At 43.5% G+C, this 24776-nt stretch overlaps 1 protein-coding gene across 1 annotated transcript in view; it reads left to right on the plus strand.

Annotated features, from left to right (window-relative positions):
• The window catches only part of LOC106606488 (histone lysine acetyltransferase CREBBP), an 81626-nt gene that overhangs the window by 4175 nt on the left and 52675 nt on the right, over window positions 1–24776 (plus strand). Inside the window, 1 exon segment of the mRNA XM_045719878.1 lies at window positions 22088–22662. Within this exon segment, the coding sequence (XP_045575834.1) occupies window positions 22088–22662 (575 nt within the window).

Here is a 24776-nt window from a genome sequence, read left to right on the forward strand (position 1 = left end):
GGTTTTTAGACGCTTATACCCACGTGGGTGATTGAAAGATGAACTGACTTCCACACTCCAGTCGGTTCTAGTAATGCCCCGTAAAGTTGGTTTCCAACCGCCATATAAAGTCCAAAGAAGAAAAAGCCTGTAGGAATGAGGAGAGATGACGAGAAAAACGCATTCGGTTTACAGTTATCTGTGGATTCATTGTCGGAGTAGAGGATCTTGTGCATTTCAGGTAAAATAACCCAATGTTTATATCCCAGCACAAATTAGATAACAGCAAGCAAGCTAGCTAAATTGCCATAAATGTTCAATGCTTTTCGACCTGTCCACAAATTAATATAATTGGTTCATTTAGTTTTATATGTTTTAACCTGCGTGTCCTGTTCTCTTCTGGTCTGGGTGAACAAAATCAATGTGTGCGCGATGGGGCGCATCCGGCTTGGTCAGCATGTTATGGCTATAGCTCAATGGTGGTTATACAAGGCTGCTATACTAGGCCTACTAATGATAATGCCATTACTTATTATAATGATTATTATTAATGAGATCGAGAAAAAGGAGGGTTGACTTTTTTGACAATTTGGAACAGTGTACACAACACTAAATACATTCTAAAAATACCAGAGAGGCTGTTCTTAAGAAAGCAAAAGTAAAGGATTTATTACAGCATATCAAAGATTAAAAACAGCCAAATTTGTGAAATTGTTATCTGACATGTTGTGGTTGCATCAGGCTTGATGCTCACAGAATTAGTAGGCTATTTAACAAACACTCAAACAGGCAACAGAAGCAGGATCTGGTTTATTTCTGTATATATATATGTGTATATATATATGTGTGTGTGTGTGTGTATTTATAAACCAGGCACATTTAACAGTTAGGCTATTAATTATAGGCCAATTTTTTTTATTGAATTTATAATTTTTTTTAACCCTTTTCCTCCCCAATTTCGTGGTATCCAATTGGTAGTAGTTAGTCTTGTCTCATCGCTGCAACTCCCGTACGGACTCGGGAGAGGCGAAGGTCGAGAGCCATGTGTCCTCCGAAACCCAACCAAGCCGCACTGCTTCTTGACACAATGAATCTCTAGTGGCACAGCCTTAGACCACTGCGCCACCCGGGAGGTCCCTATTATTGGCCTATTTTAAGTTGGTTTCCGCTCCTCACTTTTCTTAGACAAGGCAAGACCTGTTTTCTCATCTCCAATATGCTGTTTAACTTTGCTATTATGCACATAGCAACATGGCGCAACATGGTCTTGGTGACGGTGCCAATTCTGCAGCACGCTGTGTTTCAGAACCGCGGACAGCGACCGTTATCCAACATGGGAGAGAGCGCAATAATGTTGCACTATTGTTCTGACTAAATATAATCGTATACCATTTCAGTAGCACGTGTCTTAAAATGGACTGTGCCATCCCCACGGCCTCCACAATGGATCAGTCCACTCATTGCGAATCAGACAGGTGTATTTTTACCTTTTTTTTTTGTTACTACTGCTCGACTAAAGAAATCTGGGGCGACCAACAGCCTAACAATCGACCAGTCGACTAAATGGGGTCAGCCTCATTAAATGCGCTATGTATTATGTGGGTTGACTGCTGTAACACACAATATATTTTTTCATGAAAGTCCCGTGATTGTGGTGACTGCTTATCACTTATTAACCACCATTTATTCACATTACTTTAAAATATTTCAGTTGTCTATATTACATTTGTTTATTTGATGACTATTTCATTCCAAGTCATCTCATCTCTATATAGCTGCTGTCAGTGCTGCTCCCTGTCCTGTTGGTAGTGCTGAGCGATACATTTTTTTTTTTTTTAATGTATTTTTCTTTAGTTTTTAACAACAATGGCCATAATCCATTGCGCATCTACTTGTCTGGTCTGTGTTTTACGCCTGCTACGGAAGAGAGAAGAATACGCAATGGTGAGGTGATATAGAGAACAGCTGTTGCTTCACAAGGTATGTCTACCTGAACATACATGATCTAAGGGATTGATAGATGGTATTTAGCAGTCATAAAATTATGCCTTATTTACTTTGAAGAACTACTAAAATAGTGATTTTGACGGTCAGCATAGGCAGCAGCTCTATAGAGATGACATTATTTTGGAATTAAATAATGTCATCAAATGTAATATAGACAACTGAAATATTTGAATGTAATGTGAATAAATTATGGTAAATATGTAACTACCATCATGGGACTTACTTATTTATTTATATAAATAAAAGTATGCCGACCGATGTCAAAAAGCACTAATCACTCAGTACTACCTGTTGAGAACTTCAACTCTCTATTACATTGCACAGTTCAGGCTTGATCTGATTTATCTCTATAGAAACTGCACATCGAGCTCACAGAAAACCCCAGAAATGTAACCCATGTTGGTCAATTAGTTTAAAAAGCAAAAAAGAACCAACATTTAGGTCCATCTCTCAGCACTACCACACACACACACCCCCCTATGCTGCACATCTGTTCTGAAGTGTGTGGAGTGTGTGGTTGCCTGTACTACACTTACACTTGGCTAAATTATATCCTGATAGGGTCAATTCAACTTATGTGGTGGTGTTAACCCCAGTCAGGACTGTAGTTACTTACACCAGTGTGTCCCCAGATGGTGTGTTTGGGGGCTTCCTGGGTCAAGCATTTTACAGAACATTGTTTTATTGATTTTGTGGTTCCTAAATAAATGATTGTGTCACACTCACAACCCCAAAAAGTTAATGTTCCATTGTATTGTCCGGTAGCTCTGATGAAACGTGGTTAGGCTACCCACGCCTGCCTGGAAGAGAAGTCAGCTTTAAACCCCTGCTACACGTTGAGTTGTTCACAGGGGCGTGACTGGTTGCCTCAGAACCAGCTGCTGGTGTCTGATGTCAAAGCCAAGACTAGAGAGTAGCCTAAATGGAGGCTGGGAGGGCTGCAAAGTTCAGATAACCTTCAGTGCTATCAGATTATGTGTAGCTTACGTCCATTGTAGAGTTGTGGTAGTGAATTGCGTTTGGGGTTCATTGTGCAGTCGGTAGTGAATGGATGTTTCCATTGTGCAACTGTAAATTCTCCACCACTATCAAACGCTGGGGGGGAAATGCAAACATCTAAATGAGTCTAAGTTAGGGATTACAGACGCCACAACCAACGGTTTATTCTCAGTCAAGGAAAGTGTTCAAATCCCTCAATGTATCCGTCGCCCAATGTCCACCTCTGTACCGGACATACAGAGAGACGACAAGGCAGACGATTGTCTGTCAACTGGGTCACGTTTGCTGAATGTTTTGCTGCGGAAAACAAAATCAAGCGTTTCTTATTGCAGGTCATTATTTCTTAAGTGCAGGGAGTCCCTCTTTGTTTTGTCTGTTTTCTTCCATTTGGTGCCAAATGAATATGACCCGGTTTACAAACAGCTCTTTGGTTCTGTCCTGGGCTGTAGTCTTCACCACTGACAGGCCGGGGTCCTTTGCAGCCCTAGCTCATCTTTCAGTGGGGTGAAGAGCTGTCGCTGGGCAGTAAGGCACCATGACCCTCACTCTGCTGCCTCTTTAGAGAGGTGTGTACACACTAATGCACGTCTTACACACACACACACACCCCTCTAATGAACAGCAAACTAGAGGTCGACCGATTAATTGGAATGGCCGATTAATTAGGGCCGATTTCAAGTTTTCATAACAATCGGTATTTTTGGCCACCGATTTGCCTTTTTTATTTATTATTATTAATTTTTTTACACCTTTTATTTAACTAGGCAAGTCAGATTTAAGAACACATTCTTATTTACAATGACGGCCTAGAAACGGTGGTTAACTGCCTTGTTCAGGGGGGATTCGTTTTTGCAACCTTCTGTTACTAGTCCAACGCTCTAACCACCTGCCTTACATTGCACTCCACGAGGAGCCTGCATGGCAGGCTGACTACCTGTTACGCGAGGGCAACAAGAAGCAAAGGTAAGTTGCTAGCTAGCATTAGAATTATAAAAAACTATCAATCTTAACATAATCACAAGTTAACTACACATGGTTGATGATTTTACTAGTTTATCTAACGTGTCCTGCGTTGCATATGATCGATGCGGTGCCTGTTAATTTTCATTGAATCACAGCCTACTTCGACAAACGGGTGTTGATTTTAACAAGCGCATTTGCGAAAAAAGTACTGTCGTTGCACCAATGTACCTAACCATAAACATCAATGCCTAACAGGAATATTTAGACTTAGTCACCCGTTAGATAAAATACGGAACGGTTCCGTATGTCACTGAAAGAAAAAAACGTTTGTTTTCGAGATGATAGTTTCCAGATTCGACCATATTAATGACCCAAGGCTCGTATTTCTGTGTGTTTATTATATTATAATTAAGTCTATGATTTGATAGAGCAGTCTGACTGAGCGGTGGTAGGCAGCAGCAGGCTCATAAGCATTCATTCAAACAGCCCTTCGCTGTGCTTCAAGCATTGCGCTGTTTATGACTTCAACCTGGGTGGGTATAATTTGTGGAACGTTCCAACAGCAATCTATTCCAAAAACTTTGTAAATAACAAGGTTTCCAAAAAACAACGCATACAAAGTTGTATAGCGGCAGAATAAGATACCGGGTAGGGAGTGGTCTATTTCATTGCGTTTTTCACTCATCACGTTTATTCCGAAAAATGTCTGTCCTCACATGTCTGTTTGCCTATGGACAAACATTAAGAATAAGCTACGTGGTGAGTTGATGCCTATTCGGCAGCTAGTTAGCTAGGTTTGTATGCGTTGCTACTTTGTATGCGTTGTTGGTTGGCAACCTTTTACTTTACGTTTTTTGGAACAGATTCCTGTTGGAACGTTCCACCCCTTCAAGCCTATCAACTCCCAAGATTAGGCTGGTGTAACCGATGTGAAATGGCTAGCTAGTTAGCCGGGTGCACGCTAATAGCGTTTCAAACGTCACTCGCTCTGAGACTTGGAGTAGTTTTTTTCCCTTCCTCTGCATGGGTAACGCTGCTTCGAGGGTGGCTGTTGTCGATGTGTTCCTGGTTTGAGCCCAGGTAGGAGCGAGGAGAGGGACGGAAGCTATACTGTTACACTGGCAATAGTAAAGTGCCTATAAGAACATCCAGTAGTCAAAGGTATATGAAATACAAATCGTATAGAGAGAAATAGTCCTATAATTCCTATAATAATATAATAACTACAACCTAAAACATTTTACCTGGGAATATTGAAGACTCATGTTAAAAGGAACCACTAGCTTTCATATGTTCCCATGTTTTGAGCAAGGAACTTAAACGTTAGCTTTTTTACATGGCACATATTGCACTTTTACTTCTCCAACACTTTGTTTTTGCATTATTTAAATCAAATTGAACATGTTTCATTATTTATTTGAGGCTAAATTGATTTTATTGATGTACTATATTAAGTTAAAATAAGTGTTCATTCAGTATTGTTGTAATTGTCATTATATATTAAAAAAAAAACAATTAATCGGCCAATTATTTTCTATCGGCTTTTTTGGTCCTCCAATAATCGGTATCGGCGTTGAAAAATCATAATCGGTCGACCTCTACAGCAAACACACACACACACACACACACACACAAATCCTCTCTAATAGCCCAGCACCACACTCACTCACCAACTTCTCAGCGATACATGGCATAGTGTGCCACAGACCTGCTTTCCTTTGAAGTTGTGAACCGGCACAGGGTCCTGAGTACACTGAGAAGATTTAGAGCCACAGATTGCAGATGGCAGCAGAGACAAAATAGGGTTTTGTTTGACTTGGAAAAAGCCCAATTCCCAGAAATTCCTCAAGCAGACCTGTGAAAAGAGCAGATTCCTCTCCTCACTCCCACTCACTCCTTCTCGCTCCCACTCAGCCCTGGAGAAAATGATGCCGGGAGGGAGGGTTATGAGGAGAGAGGAGAAGGCTGCTCTCTCTTGGAAGTATTGAAGATGAATAGATAACCTGTATGAATGGATTTGTGATGGGTGTTGCCTTAGTGGTTTTGACTTCCTGATGAGAGTTCTAGCCTATCTAGCTAGACTGTGTCCCACACTCTGCATCTTTATTTGTTTAGAAAATTATCAATGCTGAATAGCTTTTTCCTGCTTAGCCACACATAAAACCATATACCTTCTTTCTCACAATTTTGGCACGATTTAGCCTATAGCAGTGGTTCTCAATCCTGGTCCTGGGGACCCAAAGGGGTGCAAAACATTTTTTTGGTTGCCCTCGCACTACACACCTAATTTCAAATCATCAAAGCCTGATGGTGAGTTGATGATTTGAATCAGGTGTGTAGTGCTAGGGCAAAAACAAAAAATGTGCAGCCCTTTGTGTTCCCCAGGACCAGGATTGAGAACCACTGGCATATAGTAAATGGATTCACTGCATAAAAACATAGTGTGTGTTGTCATGGGTTTGGCTGGCTCAAGTCATGTTTCTGAGTCCCATTATTACTGTGGTAGACCACAAACACACGCTTTGCTCTGCCCCTCCCAGCCCTACAGAGCACCTTACAGCCTGTCAGCCAGTGTAGGCGGGACGGCTGTCCTTAAAACACTGTTGCGACCCGGGTTTGATGTGAGTGTTAATGTGTGAGAGATTATGCCGTGTATGTTTGATCCATGGATGCCGGCCAATGTCTGTTTTGATCGGTACGCCAGTGGTTGTGTTCACTGTGCGTTGGTGCCAGTCTTGAGACGTTGGCTCCAGACAAGTATTCTTCAGGCACATTGCTTACCTAGTGGGTGTTCTCTCCTCCACCCGGGCTTGGTGAATGGGCACCAACCCCTGGGTGGGTGAGCATTATTCCACCCATGTTAGCATTAGTGTACATACAGCCAAGCGTAAAAACACTGCCTTCAGTTCCACCCGCTTCAGGGGAAACGGGGGAACGGTCCCAGGCGGTGCGCTCGCTGTGAGGGTTAATGTATCTGCTGAAGTGGAACTGATTAGAATGGGATGGTGGTGTGAAGGGGGCACTACTGCAGATGTCCCCCCAAAATAGGAGTGGGACCAACGGAGCCCTGCTGCACAGTATGGTTGTGGGCGGTATCCAGATTTCCGTACCGTTTTACATTATTACCAGCTGTGCACACAAGGGGTGCTATTTCCCAAGCAAGCCACCTTTAGCTACCAAGTTAGCAAACCAATTGAATAGTTGGAGAAAATGCATTTGGCACATCTTAGGTAGTTAACTTATAAGATATTAAGTTGGCAAACAGCAGGGGTCACATTCAGTTTAAGATATCTGCATTTTCAAGAGACCATAAAAAAATCGGCATTTTAAAGCATTTCACCTGCGTTTTTATATTGAAAGTCAAGTGTTTTTTGCATCAATAAAGTGATAAGGGGTGGGCAACTACTTTTTCTAAACACAAAATACATTAGTGCCACTATAGTTTTCATCAGATGACAACAGAAGTGCAATACTATTTGCTTAGCAATCAAATTTATTTATAAAGCCCTTCTTACATCAGCTGATGTCACACAGTGCTGTACAGAAACCCAGCCTCAAACAGCAAGCAATGCAGGTGTAGAAGCACGGTAGCTAGGAAAAACTCCCTAGAAAGGCCAGAACCTAGGAAAAACCTAGAGAGGAACCAGGCTCTGAGGGCTGGCCAGTCCTCTTCTGCCTGTGCTGGGTGGAGATTATAACAGAACATGGCCAAGATGTTCAAATGTTCATAGATGACCAGCAGGGTCTAATAATAATAATCAGTGGTTGTCGGAGGGTGCAACAGGTCAGCATCTCAGGAGTAAATGGCAGTTGGCCTTTCATAGCTGATCATTCAGAGTATCTCTACCGCTTCTGCTGTTTCTAGAGAGTTGAAAACAGCAGGTCTGGGACAAGGTAGCACATCCGGTGAACTGGTCAGGGTTCCATAGCCGCAGGCAGCACAGTTGAAACTGGAGCAGCGGCATGGCCAGGTGGACTGGGGACTGCAAGGAGTCATCAGGCCAGGTAGTCCAATTGAATAGTTGGAGAAAATGCATTTGGTCCTAGGGCTCAGGTCCTCCGAGAGAGAGAGAAAGAGAGAATTAGAGAGAGCATACTTAAATGCACACAGGATAAGGCAGGAGAAATACTCCACATATAACAGACTGACCCTCGCCCCCGACACACAAACTACTGCAGCATAAATACTGGAGGCTGAGATAGGAGGGGTCGGGAGACACTGTGGCCCTGTCCGACGATACCCCCGGACAGGGCCAAACAGGCAGGATATAACCCCACCCACTTTGCCAAAGCACAGCCCCCACACCACTAGAGGGATATCATCAACCACCAACTTACCATCCTGAGACGGTAGCAGCCACACTTTAGTAAATTAGCTATCTTATAATGTAAAAGCTTGGTACGTTTTGCAGTAATGATGGGTTGCCATCATATTTCTGTTTATCATAGAAAAAATGTAGCCAGCTACATTTCCTGATGTTTTGCCTGAAGTTAATCTTGCATTTTAACTTAATACAAAAAAGTATCAGAAAAGTAGCCTACACATCAGTCAGAGAGCTATCTGGTGATCTAATGATGAGCACAAAGATTTTTCATTCGAGTGGAGAAGTGCAATTGAAGCATGAAATTAGTCCTTTGACATTAATGATTTGGAGCGAACCCTGACTAAAGCCGAGAATAATTTACAATAAGAATAATTTTAGAACGGTGTTTAGCAAGATATTTCTTTCTGCGTTTTATTTTCCCCTTTCTGCATGAAAAACAGAATCCTGGATTAACTTCACCCCAGATTAGTAGTGAATTTATCACGTTTGCTCCATGTGTTCTTTGTGACTGGCTCAATTGAATTTTTGTGTGCTTAAAATGCCCAATCCTCTCCCTCACCTCTATCCTTCTTACACCTCATCTCTTCCTCTCCCTCCCCACATTACCTCTCCACCCCACCACTCCTCACCTCTCCCTCCCCTCTGTTCTCCTCTGAACACTCTTGGTCTGCAGGGTGCTAATACTCTCTGATGTGAAACAGGCAGGATTTTGCCGATCAGCGTGGGCATTTTTCATTTAAACCTGAGTCTGTCTGATAAAGGGCTGCGGGAGAAAAAAACAGTCACCTCTGCAGCTCAGACCTCCTCTCAAAGACTGCTTCGTTTAACCCTGTCTCAGATTGTTCTCCCCTCGTTTTTCTTGAATGGCTGGCTGTGGTTTGTTCATAAAGACGATTCAGCAAATGGATTGCAGCACGCCACTAATTCTCCACATCTTGAAGTCATCACACCTCAGTCTTATAAAGCGCAGTATTAAAGTTTTTACACCACAGTCTCTCTCCAATCAAAGCTGAACAAACAAACTGGGACGACTGATCTCCCCCCTCCATTTTTGAAATTTGGCATTAAATGTGATTTTAAAGGAAAGCATACCAGACTGGTGAGGTGTAGGTGTCCTGTTAAATTAGCTCTCGCTGTGTGTGTGCGTGCGCGCGCCGCGTTGTCTTTTAACTGACACATAAAAGTCCCAATATCTCTGATAGATTCTGACCATTGTAGCTGGTGATTGATTTGTTACTTGTCAGATATACAAATCAAATCATTGACCATCAAATTATATTGGTCACATACACATGGTTAGCAGATGTTAATGCGGGTGTAGAGAAATGCTTGTGCTTCTAGTTCCGACAGTGCACTAATATCTAACAATTCCACAACAACTACCTAATACACACACATCTAATGGGATGGAATAAGCATATGTGCATATAAATATATGGATGAGCGATCACCGAGCAACAAAGGCAAGATGCAATAGATGGTATAAAATACAGTATATACATATGAGATGAGTAATGTAAGATGTGGAATTATTTAAAGTGAAGTTATTTAAAGTAACATTTATTAAAGTGGCCAATGATTCGAGTCTGTATTTAGGCTGCAGCCTCTCTGTGCTAGTGATGGCTGTTTAACAGTCTGATAGCCTTGAGATGTTTTTCAGTGTCTCGGTCCCAGCTTTGATGCACCTGTACTGACCTCTCCTTCTGGATGGTAGTGGGGTGAACAAGCAGTGGCTCGGATGGTTGTTGTCCTTGATCTTTTTGGCCTTCCTGTGACATCGGGTGCTGTAGGTGTCCTGGAGGGGAGGTAGTTTGCCCCCGGTGATGCGTTGTGCGAACCACACCATCCTCTGGAGAGCCTTGCGGTTGAGGGCGGTGCAGTTTCTGTACCAGGCGGTGATGCAGTCTGACAGGATGCGCTCAATTGTGCATCTGTAAAAGTTAGTGAGGGTCTTAGGTGACAAGTCAAATTTACTTCAGCCTCCTGAGGTTGAAGAGGCACTGTTGCGCCTTCTTCACCACGCTGTCTGTGTGGGTGGACCATTTCAGTTTGTCTGTGATGTGTACGCCGAGGAACTTTAACTTTCCACCTTCTCCACTGATGTCCCGTCGATGTGGTTAGAGGGGTGATCCCTCTGCTGTTTCCTGAAGTCCACGATCATCTCCTTTTGTTTTGTTGACGTTGAGTGAGAGGTTGTTTTCCTGACACCACACACCGAGAGCCCTCACCACCTCCCTGTAGGCTGTCTCGTCGTTGTTGGTAATCAAGCCCACTACTGTTGTGTCATCTGGAAACTTGATTGCGTTGGAGGCGTGCATGGCCACGCAGTCATGGGTGAACAGGGAGTACAGGAGGGGGCTGAGCACGCACCCTTGTGGGGCCCCAGTGTTGAGGATCAACAGAGTGGAGTTGTTTCCTACCTTCACCACCTTGGGGCGGCCTGTCAAAAAGTCCAGGACCCAATTTCCCAGGGTGGGTTTGAGACCCAGGGCCTCAAGCTTAATGATACGCTTGGAGGACACTATGGTGTTGAATGCTGGTCAAATTGGTCAAATCAGGTGGTTTTTATTTGCAGTAGGCTTAACCTCTTACATCTAGATGTTCCGCTAGCGGAACACCTGCTCCAATATCCAATGATAGGCGTGGCGCGAATTACAAATTCCTCAAAAATACAAAAACTTCAATTTTTCAAACATATGACTATTTCACAGCATTTTAAAGACAAGACTCTCCTTTATCTAACCACACTGTCCGATTTCAAAAAGGCTTTACAGCGAAAGCAAAACATTAGATTATGTCAGCAGAGTACCAAGCCAGAAATAATCAGACACCCGCAAACTTCCGGGGAATTTGCTAACAATTTACTAAATTACTCACGATAAACGTTCACAAAAAGCATAACAATTATTTTAAGAATTATAGATACAGACCTCCTCTATGCACTCGATATGTCCGATTTTAAAATAGCTTTTTGGTGAAAGCACATTTTGCAATATTCTAAGTACATAGCCCAGCCATCACGGGCTAGCTATTTAGACACCCGGCAAGTTTAGCACTCACCAATATCAGATTTACTATTATAAAAGTTTGATTACCTTTTGTTATCTTCGTCAGAATGCACTCCCAGGACTGCTACTTCAATAACAAATGTTGGTTTGGTCCAAAATAATCCATCGTTATATCCGAATAGCGGCGTTTTGTTCGTGCGTCCCAGACACTATCCGAAATGGTAAATCAGGGTCGCGCGCATAGCGCAATTCGTGACAAAAAATTCTAAATATTCCATTACCGTACTTCGAAGCATGTCAACCACTGTTTAAAATCAATTTTTATGCAATTTATCTCGTAAAAAAGCGATAATATTCCGACCGGGAATGTCCATTTAGCTAAACAGAGGAAAGAAAACAAAGCTTTCGGTCGACGCGGGCACGAGCCTGAGTCTCACAGTACTGTAACCAGCCACTACCCAAACGCGCGACTTTTTTTCAGCCAGAGCCTGCAAAGCCACGATTCAGCATTTTGCCGCCTTCTGAGCGCCTATGGCAGCCGTAGGAAGTGTCACGGGACAGCTAAGATCCTCACTCTTCAATAAACAGAGACAAGAAGAACGACACCTTGTCAGACAGGCCACTTCCTGCATGAAATCTTCTCAGGTTTTTGCCTGCCATATGAGTTCTGTTATACTCAGACACCATTCAAACAGTTTTAGAAACTTTAGGGGGTTTTCTATCCAAAGCCAATAATTATATGCATATTCTAGTTACTGGGCAGGAGTAGTAACCAGATTAAATCGGGTACGTTTTTTATCCAGCCGTGAAAATACTGCCCCCTAGCCATAACAGGTTAAACTTAAATATGGATGTTTGTCCTGCTTTTTCAATTTGGTGCAAAGTAAAATAAAAGTTTATATTAGGCAAAAGTTTATATTAGGCAAAAGTTTATTCGATTTTTTCTTAAGTCTTGGCCCCACTGTTTGCTCTCTGAGCTAAGCTAGCTAAGAGCTGTGTATGGTTGAGGTATTGGTAACACACGTCACTAACTGCACAGTGTTTATCCCCCCTTGCCTGGTAACCTTTTGGGAGAACTGTGTGTGTGTGTGTGTGTGCAGGCCTGTGTGTGAAGGCAAGGTCTTATCTAGGCTTGGAGACTCACTTTGCTCCGTCCCCTTTGACCGGCGCTGAATGCTGCGCCACCAGCAGCTAATTGACCGTTCAGGCGTACGCTGCTGCTGAGGCGGCAATGGTGGCTTCTGCATGCTAAATTCTCCCGGCTGTGTGTAGTCTGAACCTTTAAATCTAATCAGTCCCATTAGCACCACGATCTATGTCTTTTTCTCCCTTCCCCTCTGCTGCCTGAGTCGGCTGTCAGGAGCTAGAGGAAGGATTTGCCTGGCCCCTTAGGCACAGATAGGAACAGTTTATCCTCTCCAAATTCTAACTGTAACTGGTGGGAATGCCAAACTGCCCTAAGGTCAGTGTCAGTAGGGGCGAGTCAGGATCCATCAGAAGGGATGATACTGAGGGATATTGGCAGGTACACAAACACACTGAGTTCTTCTCAACTCTCCTGCTCAGAGCAATGCATTTGAGGCCTCTCATTTCAGGCTTGGCTTCACTAGACTATCTGCTGTCATAGTCTACCTCAGCCTTGTTGCATGTCTGTTTCAGTGAAGCTGAACTAGAGAAGTCTCATTCTAACCCAGCTTGAGTCCAGGCAGATCAGTAGGCAGGGCAAATAATGGCTGAGGAGAGTGTCTCTAACCTGTCTGTGGACTGGTGTCTCCCTCTCTCTGACCTGTCTGTGGACTGGTGTCTCCCTCTCTCTGACCGGTCTGTGGACCAGGGTGTCTCCCTCTCTCTGACCGGTCTGTGGACCAGAGTGTCTCCCTCTCTCTGACCGGTCTGTGGACCAGAGTGTCTCCCTCTCTCTGACCGGTCTGTGGACCAGAGTGTCTCCCTCTCTCTGACCGGTCTGTGGACCAGAGTGTCTCCCTCTCTCTGACCGGTCTGTGGACCAGAGTGTCTCCCTCTCTCTGACCTGTCTGTGGACCAGAGTGTCTCCCTCTCTCTGACCGGTCTATTGTCTGTGGATCAGTCTCAGCCTGCGTGCTAAAACCTGACTGTTTTCACCTCTCAGGTTGTAGTGTGTCTAATAGAGGATGTTCAGCTTCAGTCGTAACAAAGACCAGGGTGAGTCATCATGTCGTGGCCCAGCCGATGCACTTCAGCTTATAGAACCTTGAGGACTCTCAGGATTTTTTTGGATGACTCAAAATGTCAAAGTATTTTCAAATCGTTCTCCTTTTATGTCCCGCCTGGCTGCACTTGGCATTCTGCTGTCTCCTGGATGGTTTTTGGCTTCTCGCCCATGGAACTTTAAAAAGAAATGGTTGTCAGATGGATGAATGGTCTATCAGAATGCTGGTACTACAGCTGGTCTCTCTTTCTGTAAGTCACATCTCCTGGTCTCGCTCTCTATACATGCTCAGTCTGGTACAGGACTGACTGCTGTTACTAGACATGGTGTCTGAGACACAGATGCTTGCCTTCATAGGATATGTGCATATTGTATAGACCTAGTAGAAATATCTCTTCCCATTCAGGGGTCCTCTGTAGCTCAGTTGGTGGAGCATGGCGCTTGCAATGCCAGGAACATGGGTTCAATTCCCGGGACCACCTATGACTAAGTCTTTTTGGAAAAAAGCGTCTATTAAATGGCAATTATTGATATTATTATTCAGTGACGGTTGGCCAAATTAAAAAAGGGGTTAAGTAGTGTCAAGCTCAACCCCTAAACTGACCATAAATCTTCATTTGAGTTCTCTGACAGCACTGGTCTCTCTCACTAACAGACTATCCCATTACAACCTGGCAACCTGTTCAGGCGCTCCCACTCTGGAAGAGGGAGGATCTCTCCAACTTGAGAACCTGACAGTCAAGGCACTGCGCTGGGCGTGCGACGGTTTGCCTCATGCCATTGTTATCTTTTTCTGAGCGTGCACACACACCCTTACGTGCAGGACCTTGACATGAGCATGTGATTTGGACTCTAGGCCTCATTAGTGCTCTCTCTATTTGTGTGTGTGTTGTTTACTCAGCACTCAGAGTTCATTCCTCCCAAAGGCCCTAGCCAGCCACAAGAATGCTCCCTGCTGCACTGGCGACTGGAGAGGAGAGAAGCCCATAGCCCAGGCTCTTGTATGTCAGTCACCCTTTTCTGCATACACGCAGTTCCCCTCAAAGCTCTGGTCAGTCCAGCCCTGGGCTGGGTTCACTTGGTCGAAAATGCTCCAACTGAGTGAAAGAGGGAGGTGCTATATGAATATGAACTTGTCCAATATGTTTTTTTGGTTTTGTTTTCATTATCCATTGCAAAACGTTTTGCTACCGGGTGCCCTAATGAACACGACCCAGGCCTCAGAGCCGATTCATTTCAGGCACAGCTTCACTATGTGACTGACTTCTCACTGCTGTCAGACACAACAAGGCCAGGGTTGTCATGAAGTGGTTCAACTGTTCCCTTGGAGAACCTCCTCACCTACTCAACCCCTCTTCAGCACTACTACAGTTAATGAGGCATGGTATTGTTAGCCTATTAGTTGAAACACAGTGCAACCTCTCCCCTCACAGACATGTGACACACAAACAACTTCCTAACGGATACAGTAAAGTCATTGTCGTTGTCATGTATCAGTTATTGTTGGGGTATACAGCTGTTATTACAGCAGAGGGACAGTAATGTGTTGGGGCTGTGGAGTTGGGATGGTAAGGTGTGAGAATAGGCTACACTGCAGGGTAGCCGTTAATAGCTGGCTTTTGCAACCCCCCAAAATTATAATGGATAAATAAAATAGGCACCGGCCAATTGTCTGGAAGAAGAAAAAAAATCCCATTGCAAAATAATGCTTTTTAGCCTCTTCATTGATGGAAATACAAGTCCATGTAAATACATTTGACCGGTCATGCTGATCGGTCTATAGGTTAATTTGCATAATTTAGTGGAATTAACTTGGCACGTGTTTTTAGTCGTTATGCATCTTATTTATAACACGAGCACTTGCGAAGTGCGGGTTGACTCAATCTGCAGTCCCCCGCGGTTATATCTACAGGGTGTGCATATGCCAACCCCTCTTATACGCTACTGCTACTCTCTGTTCATCATATATGCATAGTCACTTTAACCATATCTACATGTACATACTACCTCAATCAGCCTGACTAACCGCTGTCTGTATATAGCCTCGCTACTGTATATAGCCTCGCTACTGTATATAGCCTCGCTACTGTATATAGCCTTTCTTTTTACTGTTGTTTTATTTCTTTTCCTACCTATTGTTCACCTAATACCTTTATTGCACTATTGGTTAGAGCCTGTAAGTAAGCATTTCACTGTAAGGTTGTATTCGGCGCACGTGACAAATAAACTTTGATTTGATTTGGATGTGTTGAATAAAGAGAAACCATTACTTAAAAAATACTTAAATATATAATAATTTTGCAATTTATATAGGCTACGTTGAGCTTTTTCTTTCATTATTTTAGGTTATCTGGTAAATAAAAAGGAGGGACAGAAAAGTAATGTTTGGAAAATATTTTGTGAGGTGATAAAAGGATGATAGCAGTGCTGGCTTTGTTATCTGAGATGATTGTGAGACACTATACAAATTAAATAGTCACAAGACGGGACTTCAAATAGTCCTATGGCATGTCAAGGGAACTGTAGTCTGCTGTATAGATGGGTTAAATGGAAACTGAAATCTGGACAACAAGCCAGAATAACCTGTTAATACTATTCCTGTTTGAATCGACATCTGTGTTTTTAGAGAAATGTCAGTTTTACAAGTGTTGCTTGCGGTTTGAGCAAGAAAACAATAACTGATTCGATAAATTGAACGAAGTCCTGTGCATAGCTTACATATGAAGGGCTTACATGTATTAACTTTGACAATGAATGCTTTTGTTTATGTTTTGTGCAAATGAATTTAACATCGCCAAATGCATCATTAACCTGTTATGGCTAGGGGGCAGTATTTTCACGGCTGGATAAAAAACGTACCCAATTTAATCTGGTTACTACTCCTGCCCAGTAACTAGAATATGCATATAATTATTGGCTTTGGATAGAAAACACCCTAAAGTTTCTAAAACTGTTTGAATGGTGTCTGTGAGTATAACAGAACTCATATGGCAGGCAAAAACCTGAGAAGATTTCATGCAGGAAGTGGCCTGTCTGACAAGGTGTCGTTCTTCTTGTCTCTGTTTATTGAAGAGTGAGGATCTTAGCTGTCCCGTGACACTTCCTACGGCTGCCATAGGCTCTCAGAAGGCGGTAAAATGCTGAATCGTGGCTTTGCAGGCTCTGGCTGAAACAAAGTAGCGCGTTTGGGTAGTGGCTGGTTACAGTACTGTGAGACTCAGGCTCGTGCCCACGTCGACCGAAAGCTTTGTTTACTTTCCTCTGTTTAGCTAAATGGACATTCCCGGTCGGAATATTATCGCTTTTTTACGAGAAAAATGGCATAAAAATGGATTTTAAACAGCGGTTGACATGCTTCGAAGTACGGTAATGGAATATTTAGATTTTTTTTGTCACGAATTGCGCCATGCGCGCGACCCTTCTTTACCATTCGGATAGTGTCTGGGACGCACGAACAAAACGCCGCTATTCGGATATAACGATGGATTATTTTGGACCAAACCAACATTTGTTATTGAAGTAGCAGTCCTGGGAGTGCATTCTGACGAAGACAACAAAAGGTAATCAAACTTTTATAATAGTAAATCTGATATTGGTGAAGGCTAAACTTGCCGGGTGTCTAAATAGCTAGCCCGTGATGGCTGGGCTATCTACTTAGAATATTGCAAAATGTGCTTTCACCAAAAAGCTATTTTAAAATCGTGCATAGAGGAGTTCTGTATCTATAATTCTTAAAATAATTGTTATGCTTTTTGTGAACGTTTATCGTGAGTAATTTAGTAAATTGTTAGCAAATTCCCCGGAAGTTTGCGGGGGTATGCTAGTTCTGAACGTCACATGCTAATGTAAAAAGCTGTTTTTTGATATAAATATGAACTTGATTGAACAAAACATGCATGTATTGTATAACATAATGTCCTAGGTGTGTCATCTGATGAAGATCATCAAAGGTTAGTGCTTCATTTAGCTGTCTTCTGGGTTTTTGTGACATTATATGCTAGCTTGAAAAATGGGTGTCTGATTATTTCTGGCTTGGTACTCTGCTGACATAATCTAATGTTTTGCTTTCGCTGTAAAGCCTTTTTGAAATCGGACAGTGTGGTTAGATAAAGGAGAGTCTTGTCTTTAAAATGCTGTGAAATAGTCATATGTTTGAAAAATTGAAGTTTTTGTATTTTTGAGGAATTTGTAATTCGCGCCACGCCTATCATTGGATATTGGAGCAGGTGTTCCGCTAGCGGAACGTCTAGATGTAAGAGGTTAACAAATATTGCACCTATTTAATGCAACCCTTGCTGTTAATAGATCGCAAAGCAGCATACAACCGGGCTAAACGTTTGGAACAAGTTCACTTTCTCATCCATAGCCTAAAAACGCATATCAAATGCAAGTTAGTTGTTTAGCTCACATCTGTAGGCTCAGGGCATTTAGGACGTCTTCTACTGTGGATCGCTAAAATCACCTAATGATTGTTCACACTTCCTCAATTCAAATATTATGGCGACACTATCCCAAAGATGGTTTGGTATGGTTTAGAAACTTGGGAACCAAGCTGGAGTTATCAGTGTAGCCTGTCATCGCCTGGACTTGTTGAATATCAACACGCATAGAAAAAACTTTCAGACTCCCATCAACTGTAAAAAAAAAAAAAAGAGAAAAAAAAGACCATTTAAAAAAAGTTTGAATTACAGGTGACCGTTTGGAGAAAAAAAAACATATCGAATCATCCTCTGGAATAATGGGCATTCTGGGGTATTAAATACATAACCAACGTTCTGTGGTAATAGTGGGTCCTGTGCAAATAGTGCTATAGCCTTACTAATAACTCCTGCAGAATTAAGTATTTCTTGCAGTCAAATTATTCACCAAATGTAGGCCAAAAAAATAGCGTCTTGAGAGAATGCAATGCTCAGATATGATCTGTAGAAGGGCTGTATGATCTGTAGAAGGGCTGTCTTCATCATAAAAGCTGATTTTAGTATTTCAACCACACACAATATGCATCTAAGCCCAACTGAAACCTTATTAGAAACATGTTGGGTCGTTTTCACAGCTTTTTCTTTGCGACCGGTCAAATTGATGTAATTTGAACATTTTACACAATCTTTTTTTTCTGCTTTATTGTATTTTCTCCACAGTCCCTAAACGTCTTTGCTCTGTGAAAGATGACCGAGATCTTTACCGGACGTCAACTAGATTTGAAGCACTCATTCTATTGATCTACTAAATTATTCTGTTGAACAAGGGTTTATTTGGTCTTTTAGGGTAACATATGTCTATAATTAGATACACGTAGCTTCTCTTTTGTCAAGTTGACTAACAAATAGCCTACTAAATTGTCTAAATCAGGCAAAATAATATCCTGCACTCTGTCAGAAAATCGTGTTGCAGTCTGACTGTAGCCTGGAGTGCATTTTTCTATATTTGCGTGTTAGGGTTGGGTGTGGGCCTCAGATTTTCACTTTATCACATATAGTCGGGTGGTTGTAGATAGGTTATTAGCTATTGGGTGCGGGTGAACAAACAGCTGACCCATGCACCACTAACACGCGCAGCTTACAGATTCAGAACCTAAGAAGAAAATCTGTGAGAGCTGCTGCTACAACTCCTCCAACATATCGTCCGTTGCTGCTGGAGTGCAACGTGCTTTTATAGGCCCAATCATTGCCCAACAATTCTAAGAACAATTGCTTGTTAAAAACAGTTTTGATGGCCATGATTTAAAAAAATATACGATGGTAATTGAAGCTTTTCAATTCGCCATTCAAATGCACAGGCGACGATAGGCAGGCTTCAGTGCATCACACAGCACTTTGCAATGAGCATTGCAGTATGCATTTTAAAAACGTACTTAATTGTTTGAAACCTGAACGTTTTATCAGGCATGTCTTACCTTGCTTTAAAGTACCCTATAGTGTAATTTCACCTCAAAATATATACGATTTAATAAATATAGTACTTAACATAGCATTTGAACCAAACCTTTTTCTAACAATGAGTTAGACATGAGGAATCCAATGAAACGGTCCAAAGTCACCTCTGGACCCCCCACACCCCTTGCCAATTCCTCCCCAACAACAAGTATATATAATCAGTTCTCTGTCAGACAAGTAGTATAGAGCTGCGGCTCGGACTATTGCGTCATCCTATGTAACGTATTCTCAGTCAAATAAAAAATCCTGTTAAGAGAAATTAGTAATTGATATCGTTAGGTTTATTTTTGCGTCATACATCCTTATTACCAGGTTCTGACCACTAGATGGAGTTGTTCCTGCTATTAGGTGAACACTGAAATGTATTCTCAGTGAATATTTATTTCTCTGGTAAGAGAAATTAGTAATTGAAGTTGTTAGGTTTATGTCCCATCCTACATCCTGGTATTACAAGGTTCTGACCTCTGACAGATATCATTCTGAGCACCGTGGGTGGACGCCCTAATTGGGTTACGCACCCAATGCACATGGGTCCGGTAAATGTAAAAATGTTAGGTACATTTAAAATGCTGTCAGTCAAATGTCAGGCGCCACATTTTCCCAGTGGAAACCCAGGTACATGGCTAGGCTATTTTTAGGAATTGCCTTGGGAGCTCTATGCAGTGAACAAGGGGAGCAGAAACACGCACACACGCGCACACAGTCTTGGCACAGCTTCCAAGCAGACTGCAGTTCTTCAGTCCTAGATTCGCATGTGGGCCACACTCCAGCAGCAGAGAGAAGAGGAAGGGGTAGATTAAGCTAGCATCTCCAGCAGCTGGGATTGTGTGTCGGGCTGTGTAGGTTGTGGGTGTGTGTGGGTGTGTGTGGGTGTGTGTGGGTTGTGTGTGTAGGTTGTGTGTAGGTTGTGTGTAGGTTGTGTGTAGGTTGTGTGTGTGTGTAGGTTGTGTGTGTGTGTAGGTTGTGTGTGTGTGTAGGTTGTGTGTGTGTGTGTAGGTTGTGTGTGTGTGTGTGTAGGTTGTGTGTGTGTGTGTAGGTTGTGTGTGTGTGTGTGTAGGTTGTGTGTAGGTTGTGTGTGTGTGTGTGTAGGTTGTGTGTAGGTTGTGTGTGTGTGTAGGTTGTGTGTAGGTTGTGTGTGTGTGTAGGTTTGTGTGTGTGTAGGTTGTGTGTAGGTTGTGTGTGTGTGTGTAGGTTGTGTGTGTGTGTGTGTCGGGCTGTGTAGGTTGTGTGTGTGTGTGTGTCGGGCTGTGTAGGTTGTGTGTGTGTGTGTGTCGGGCTGTGTAGGTTGTGTGTGTGTGTGTGTCGGGCTGTGTAGGTTGTGTGTGTGTCGGGCTGTGTGTGTCGGGCTGTGTAGGTTGTGTGTGTGTGTGTGTCGGGCTGTGTAGGGTGTGTTTTTTTGGGGTCCTCCAATAATCGGTATCGGCGTTGAAAAATCATAATCGGTCGACCTATAGTGTGTGTGTGTGTAGGGGGTGTGTGTGTGTAGGGGGGTGTGTGTGTGTAGGGGGGTGTGTAGGGGGGTGTGTGTGTGTGGGGGGGGTGTGTGTGTGTAGGGTGGGGGTGTAGGGTGTATGTGTCGTGTGTGTAGGGTGTATGTGTCGTGTGGGGGGGTGTGTGTGTAGGGTGTGTGTGTGTGTGTGTGTGTGTGTAGGGGGGGTGTGTGTGTAGGGGGGGTGTTGGTGTGTGTCGGGCTGTGTAGGGTGTGTGTCGGGCTGTGTAGGGTGAGTGTGTGTGTCGGGCTGTGCTGGTTGTGTGTGTCGGGCTGTGTAGGTTGTCTCTGTGTGTGTGTGTGTGTCGGGCTGTGTAGGTTGTCTGTGTGTGTGTGTGTGTAGGGTGTGTGTCGGGCTGTGTAGGGTGAGTGTGTGTGTCGGGCTGTGTAGGTTGTCTCCGTGTGTGTGTGTGTGTAGGGTGTGTGTCGGGCTGTGTAGGGTCAGTGTGTGTGTCGGGCTGTGTAGGTTGTCTCCGTGTGTGTGTGTGTGTCGGGCTGTGTAGGTTGTGTGTTTGTTGTGTTCGTCAGTACTAAATGTGACTTTCAGTAAGGGTGTGTTTGTGTGTTGTGCAAAGGCATGACTGTCGTCCGTTCTGTTCCTGGACTATATTTGGACAATTGTTAACTTTTGACAGCCAGGCTAACACTGTCAGACAGGCTGATAGTAAATTGGTCCAAGCCTTTATCTCACTCTGACTGCCGTTTTGACGATCTGTGAATTGCATACTATTCTGTTCTGTGGGGACTTTCCCTTCATTTTAATGTTGACAGCAACAATTTGATTTTGACACTGCAGTCTTATTTTTATTTTTTTAAAGCGTTGCATAGGTTGGATTATGACAGGTATAGAAGGTGTTTGTAGTGTAGAAATGGTTTTGATGGTAATTTGTTCATTTGTATGAGTGTTTTCCCTTTGTGGCTCAGTTGGTAGAGCATGGTGTTTGCAATGCCAGCATGGTGTGTGCAATGCCAGGGTTGTGGGTTCGATTCCCACGGGGGGCCAGTACAAAAAAAATGCATGAAATGAAATGTATGCATTCACTACTGTAAGTCGCTCTGGATAAGAGCGTCTGCTAAATGACTAAAAAGGTAAATGTAAAAATGTAAACGAGCACAGACAAATCATGACTGAAAGTTACTGAGAGAACAGGTGTAGAAACCACGCCTTCTAAACTACATTTATTTTCTCCCATTAGACCTGGTGTCGCTGTTCGACCTGGAGAATGACCTCCCAGACGAGCTGATCCCTAATGGGGACCTGGGTGGCCTGATGGGCATGCCCTCCAACGGTGCCCCTGGCGGGGGAGGAGGAATGCCTGGAGGAGGTCCCCGAGGCCTGGGCTCCATGGTCCCTGACGCTGCCGCCAAACACAAGCAGCTGTCTGAGCTCCTGAGAGCGGGCGGTGCTGGGTCCGGTGGCATGGGCCCCATGATGGGGAAAGTCCCCATGGGCCAGGGCTCGCCCAACCAAGCCCAGAAAGGAAGCCCCGCCAGCGGACAACAAGGCAACGGCTCCATGGCGGGCTTCAACCAGGCTATGATGAACAGCCATGGACATGGGATGCCGGGCCAGGTGATGAACGGGGCCCTGGGGCCGGCAGGACGGGGCAGGCTGGGGCTGCAGCAGTACCAGGTCCAGGCCTTGCAGGGTGCTGGGGGGGGCGTGGGGCCGGGAGGCAGCAGTGTGCTGGCTGAGACTCTGGCTCAGGGAGGAGGGCAGATGGGAGCTCACAACGCCATGAACGCCCAGCAGGCTAGCAACATGAATAAGGTGAGTGTTGGTGCATGGTACTGTCTGGCTTCACACGGGACCTAGGGTTTGGACTAGTCTGCTCAGGAAAACTCATTGCCTTATGATTTGTGATTATAAAACTGGAGTAAATACATTGGTCATTTATACATACAGTACCGGTCAAGTTTGGACACATTTACTCATTCAAGGGTTTTTCTTAATTTTTTGTATTTTCTACATTGTAGAATAATAATGTAGACATCAAAACTATGATGTAACACATATGGAATCATGTAGTAACCAAGAAATTGTTAAACAAATCAAAGTATCCACCCTTTGCCTTGATGACAGCTTTTGCACACTCTTGGCATTCTCTCAACCAGCTTCACCTGGAATGCTTTTTCAACAGTCTTGAAGGAGTGCCCACTTATGCTGAGCACCTGTTGGCTGCTTTTCCTTCACTCTGCGGTCCAACTCATCCCAAACCATGTCAATTGGTGTTTAGGTCGGGTGATTGTGGAGGCCAGGTCATCTGATGCAGCACTCCCATCAGTCTGCTGCTTGGTCAAATAGCCTTTACACAGCCTGGAGGTGTGTTGGGTCATTGTCCTGTTGAAAAACAAATGATAGACCCACTAAGCGCAAACCAGATGGGATGGCGTATCGCTGCAGAATGCTGTGGTAGCCATGCTGGTTAAGTGTGCCTTGAAGTCTAAATAAATCACTGACAGTGTCACCAGCAAAGCACCCCCACACCATCACACCTCCTCCATGCTTCACGGTGGGAACCACACATGCGGAAATAATCCGTTAATCTACTCTGCATCTCACAAAGACATGGCGGTTGGAACCAAAAATCTAATATTTGGACTCATCAGTCCAAAGGACAGATTTCCACCGGTGTAATGTTCATTGCTTGTGTTTCTTGGCCCAAGCAAGTCTCCTTTTCTTATTGGTGTCCTTTAGTAGTGGTTTCTTTGCAGCAACTCGACCATGAAGGCCTGATTCATGCAGTGTCCTCTGAACAGTTGTTGAGATGTGTCTGTTACTTGAACTCTGAAGCATTTATTTGGGCTGCAATTTCTGAGGCTGGTAACTCTAATGAATTTATCCTCTGCAGCAGAGGTAACTCTGGGTCTTCCTTTCCTGTGGCGGTCCTCATGAGAGCCAGTTTCATCATAGCGCTTGATGGTTTTTGCGACTGCATTTGAAGCTTTCAAAGTTCTTAATTTTCTGTCTTGCCATAATATGAGCTCTCTTCTGTATACCACTCCTACCATGTCACAACAACTGATTGGCTCAAACACTAAATTTTAACAAGGCAAATCTGTTAATTGAAATGCATTCCAGGTGACTACCTCATGAAGCTGGTTGAGAGAATGCCAAGAGTGTGCAAAGCTCTCATCAAGGCAAAGGCAAATAACTTTGAATAATCTGAAATATAAAATATAACAATTTTTGGTTACATGATTCCATATGTGTTATTTCATAGTTTTGATGTCTTCACTATTATTCTACAATGTAGGAAATGGTACAAATAAAGAAAAGTTGTGTCCAAACTTTTGACTGGTACTGTATATATATATCTTTTATTTCATTATATTCATCCAATCTTGACACAGATGGGAGTGGGAAATGATGTCCTTGCTTTTACTGTGTCCCATAGTCTTCCTGTGCTCTGGGAGCAATGCTTCCTAATGGCTTGTTCATGGCATTGTCTGTTTCATGCGTGCTTTGCATCAGTACATCTGTCTGTTCAGATAGGAAGCTTGTTGTTGGTTTGGTGACAGAATCATCGGTACAGCTCTGGAATCCCTGCTCATATCACTGTTGAGTTATGAGATTCAAAGTCATGTCTCTGTTTGGAACAGGGATTCCCTGCTCATATAGACTGATCTCTTGATACTCACTGTGTGAGTGTGTGAGAATCAGTGTGAGTGTGCATTGTTCTTGTACTGATTGAGTGCTATAATCCCTGTTGGTCAGTCCATGTACACATGCATCTGTTGGTCTCTCTCTGATGCATCCTTGTCTCCCACCCACCATACGCACATCCATCTGTAAGCTTACCCTGGGATTGTTGGAGGAACAGGACACCCAGCTGGGGTGTTGAATACATCCCTCCAGGACAGCAGAAGTGACCTTTCATAGCA

This window comes from Salmo salar, chromosome ssa06 (assembly GCF_905237065.1).
Source record: "Salmo salar chromosome ssa06, Ssal_v3.1, whole genome shotgun sequence".
NCBI lineage: Eukaryota > Metazoa > Chordata > Actinopteri > Salmoniformes > Salmonidae > Salmo > Salmo salar.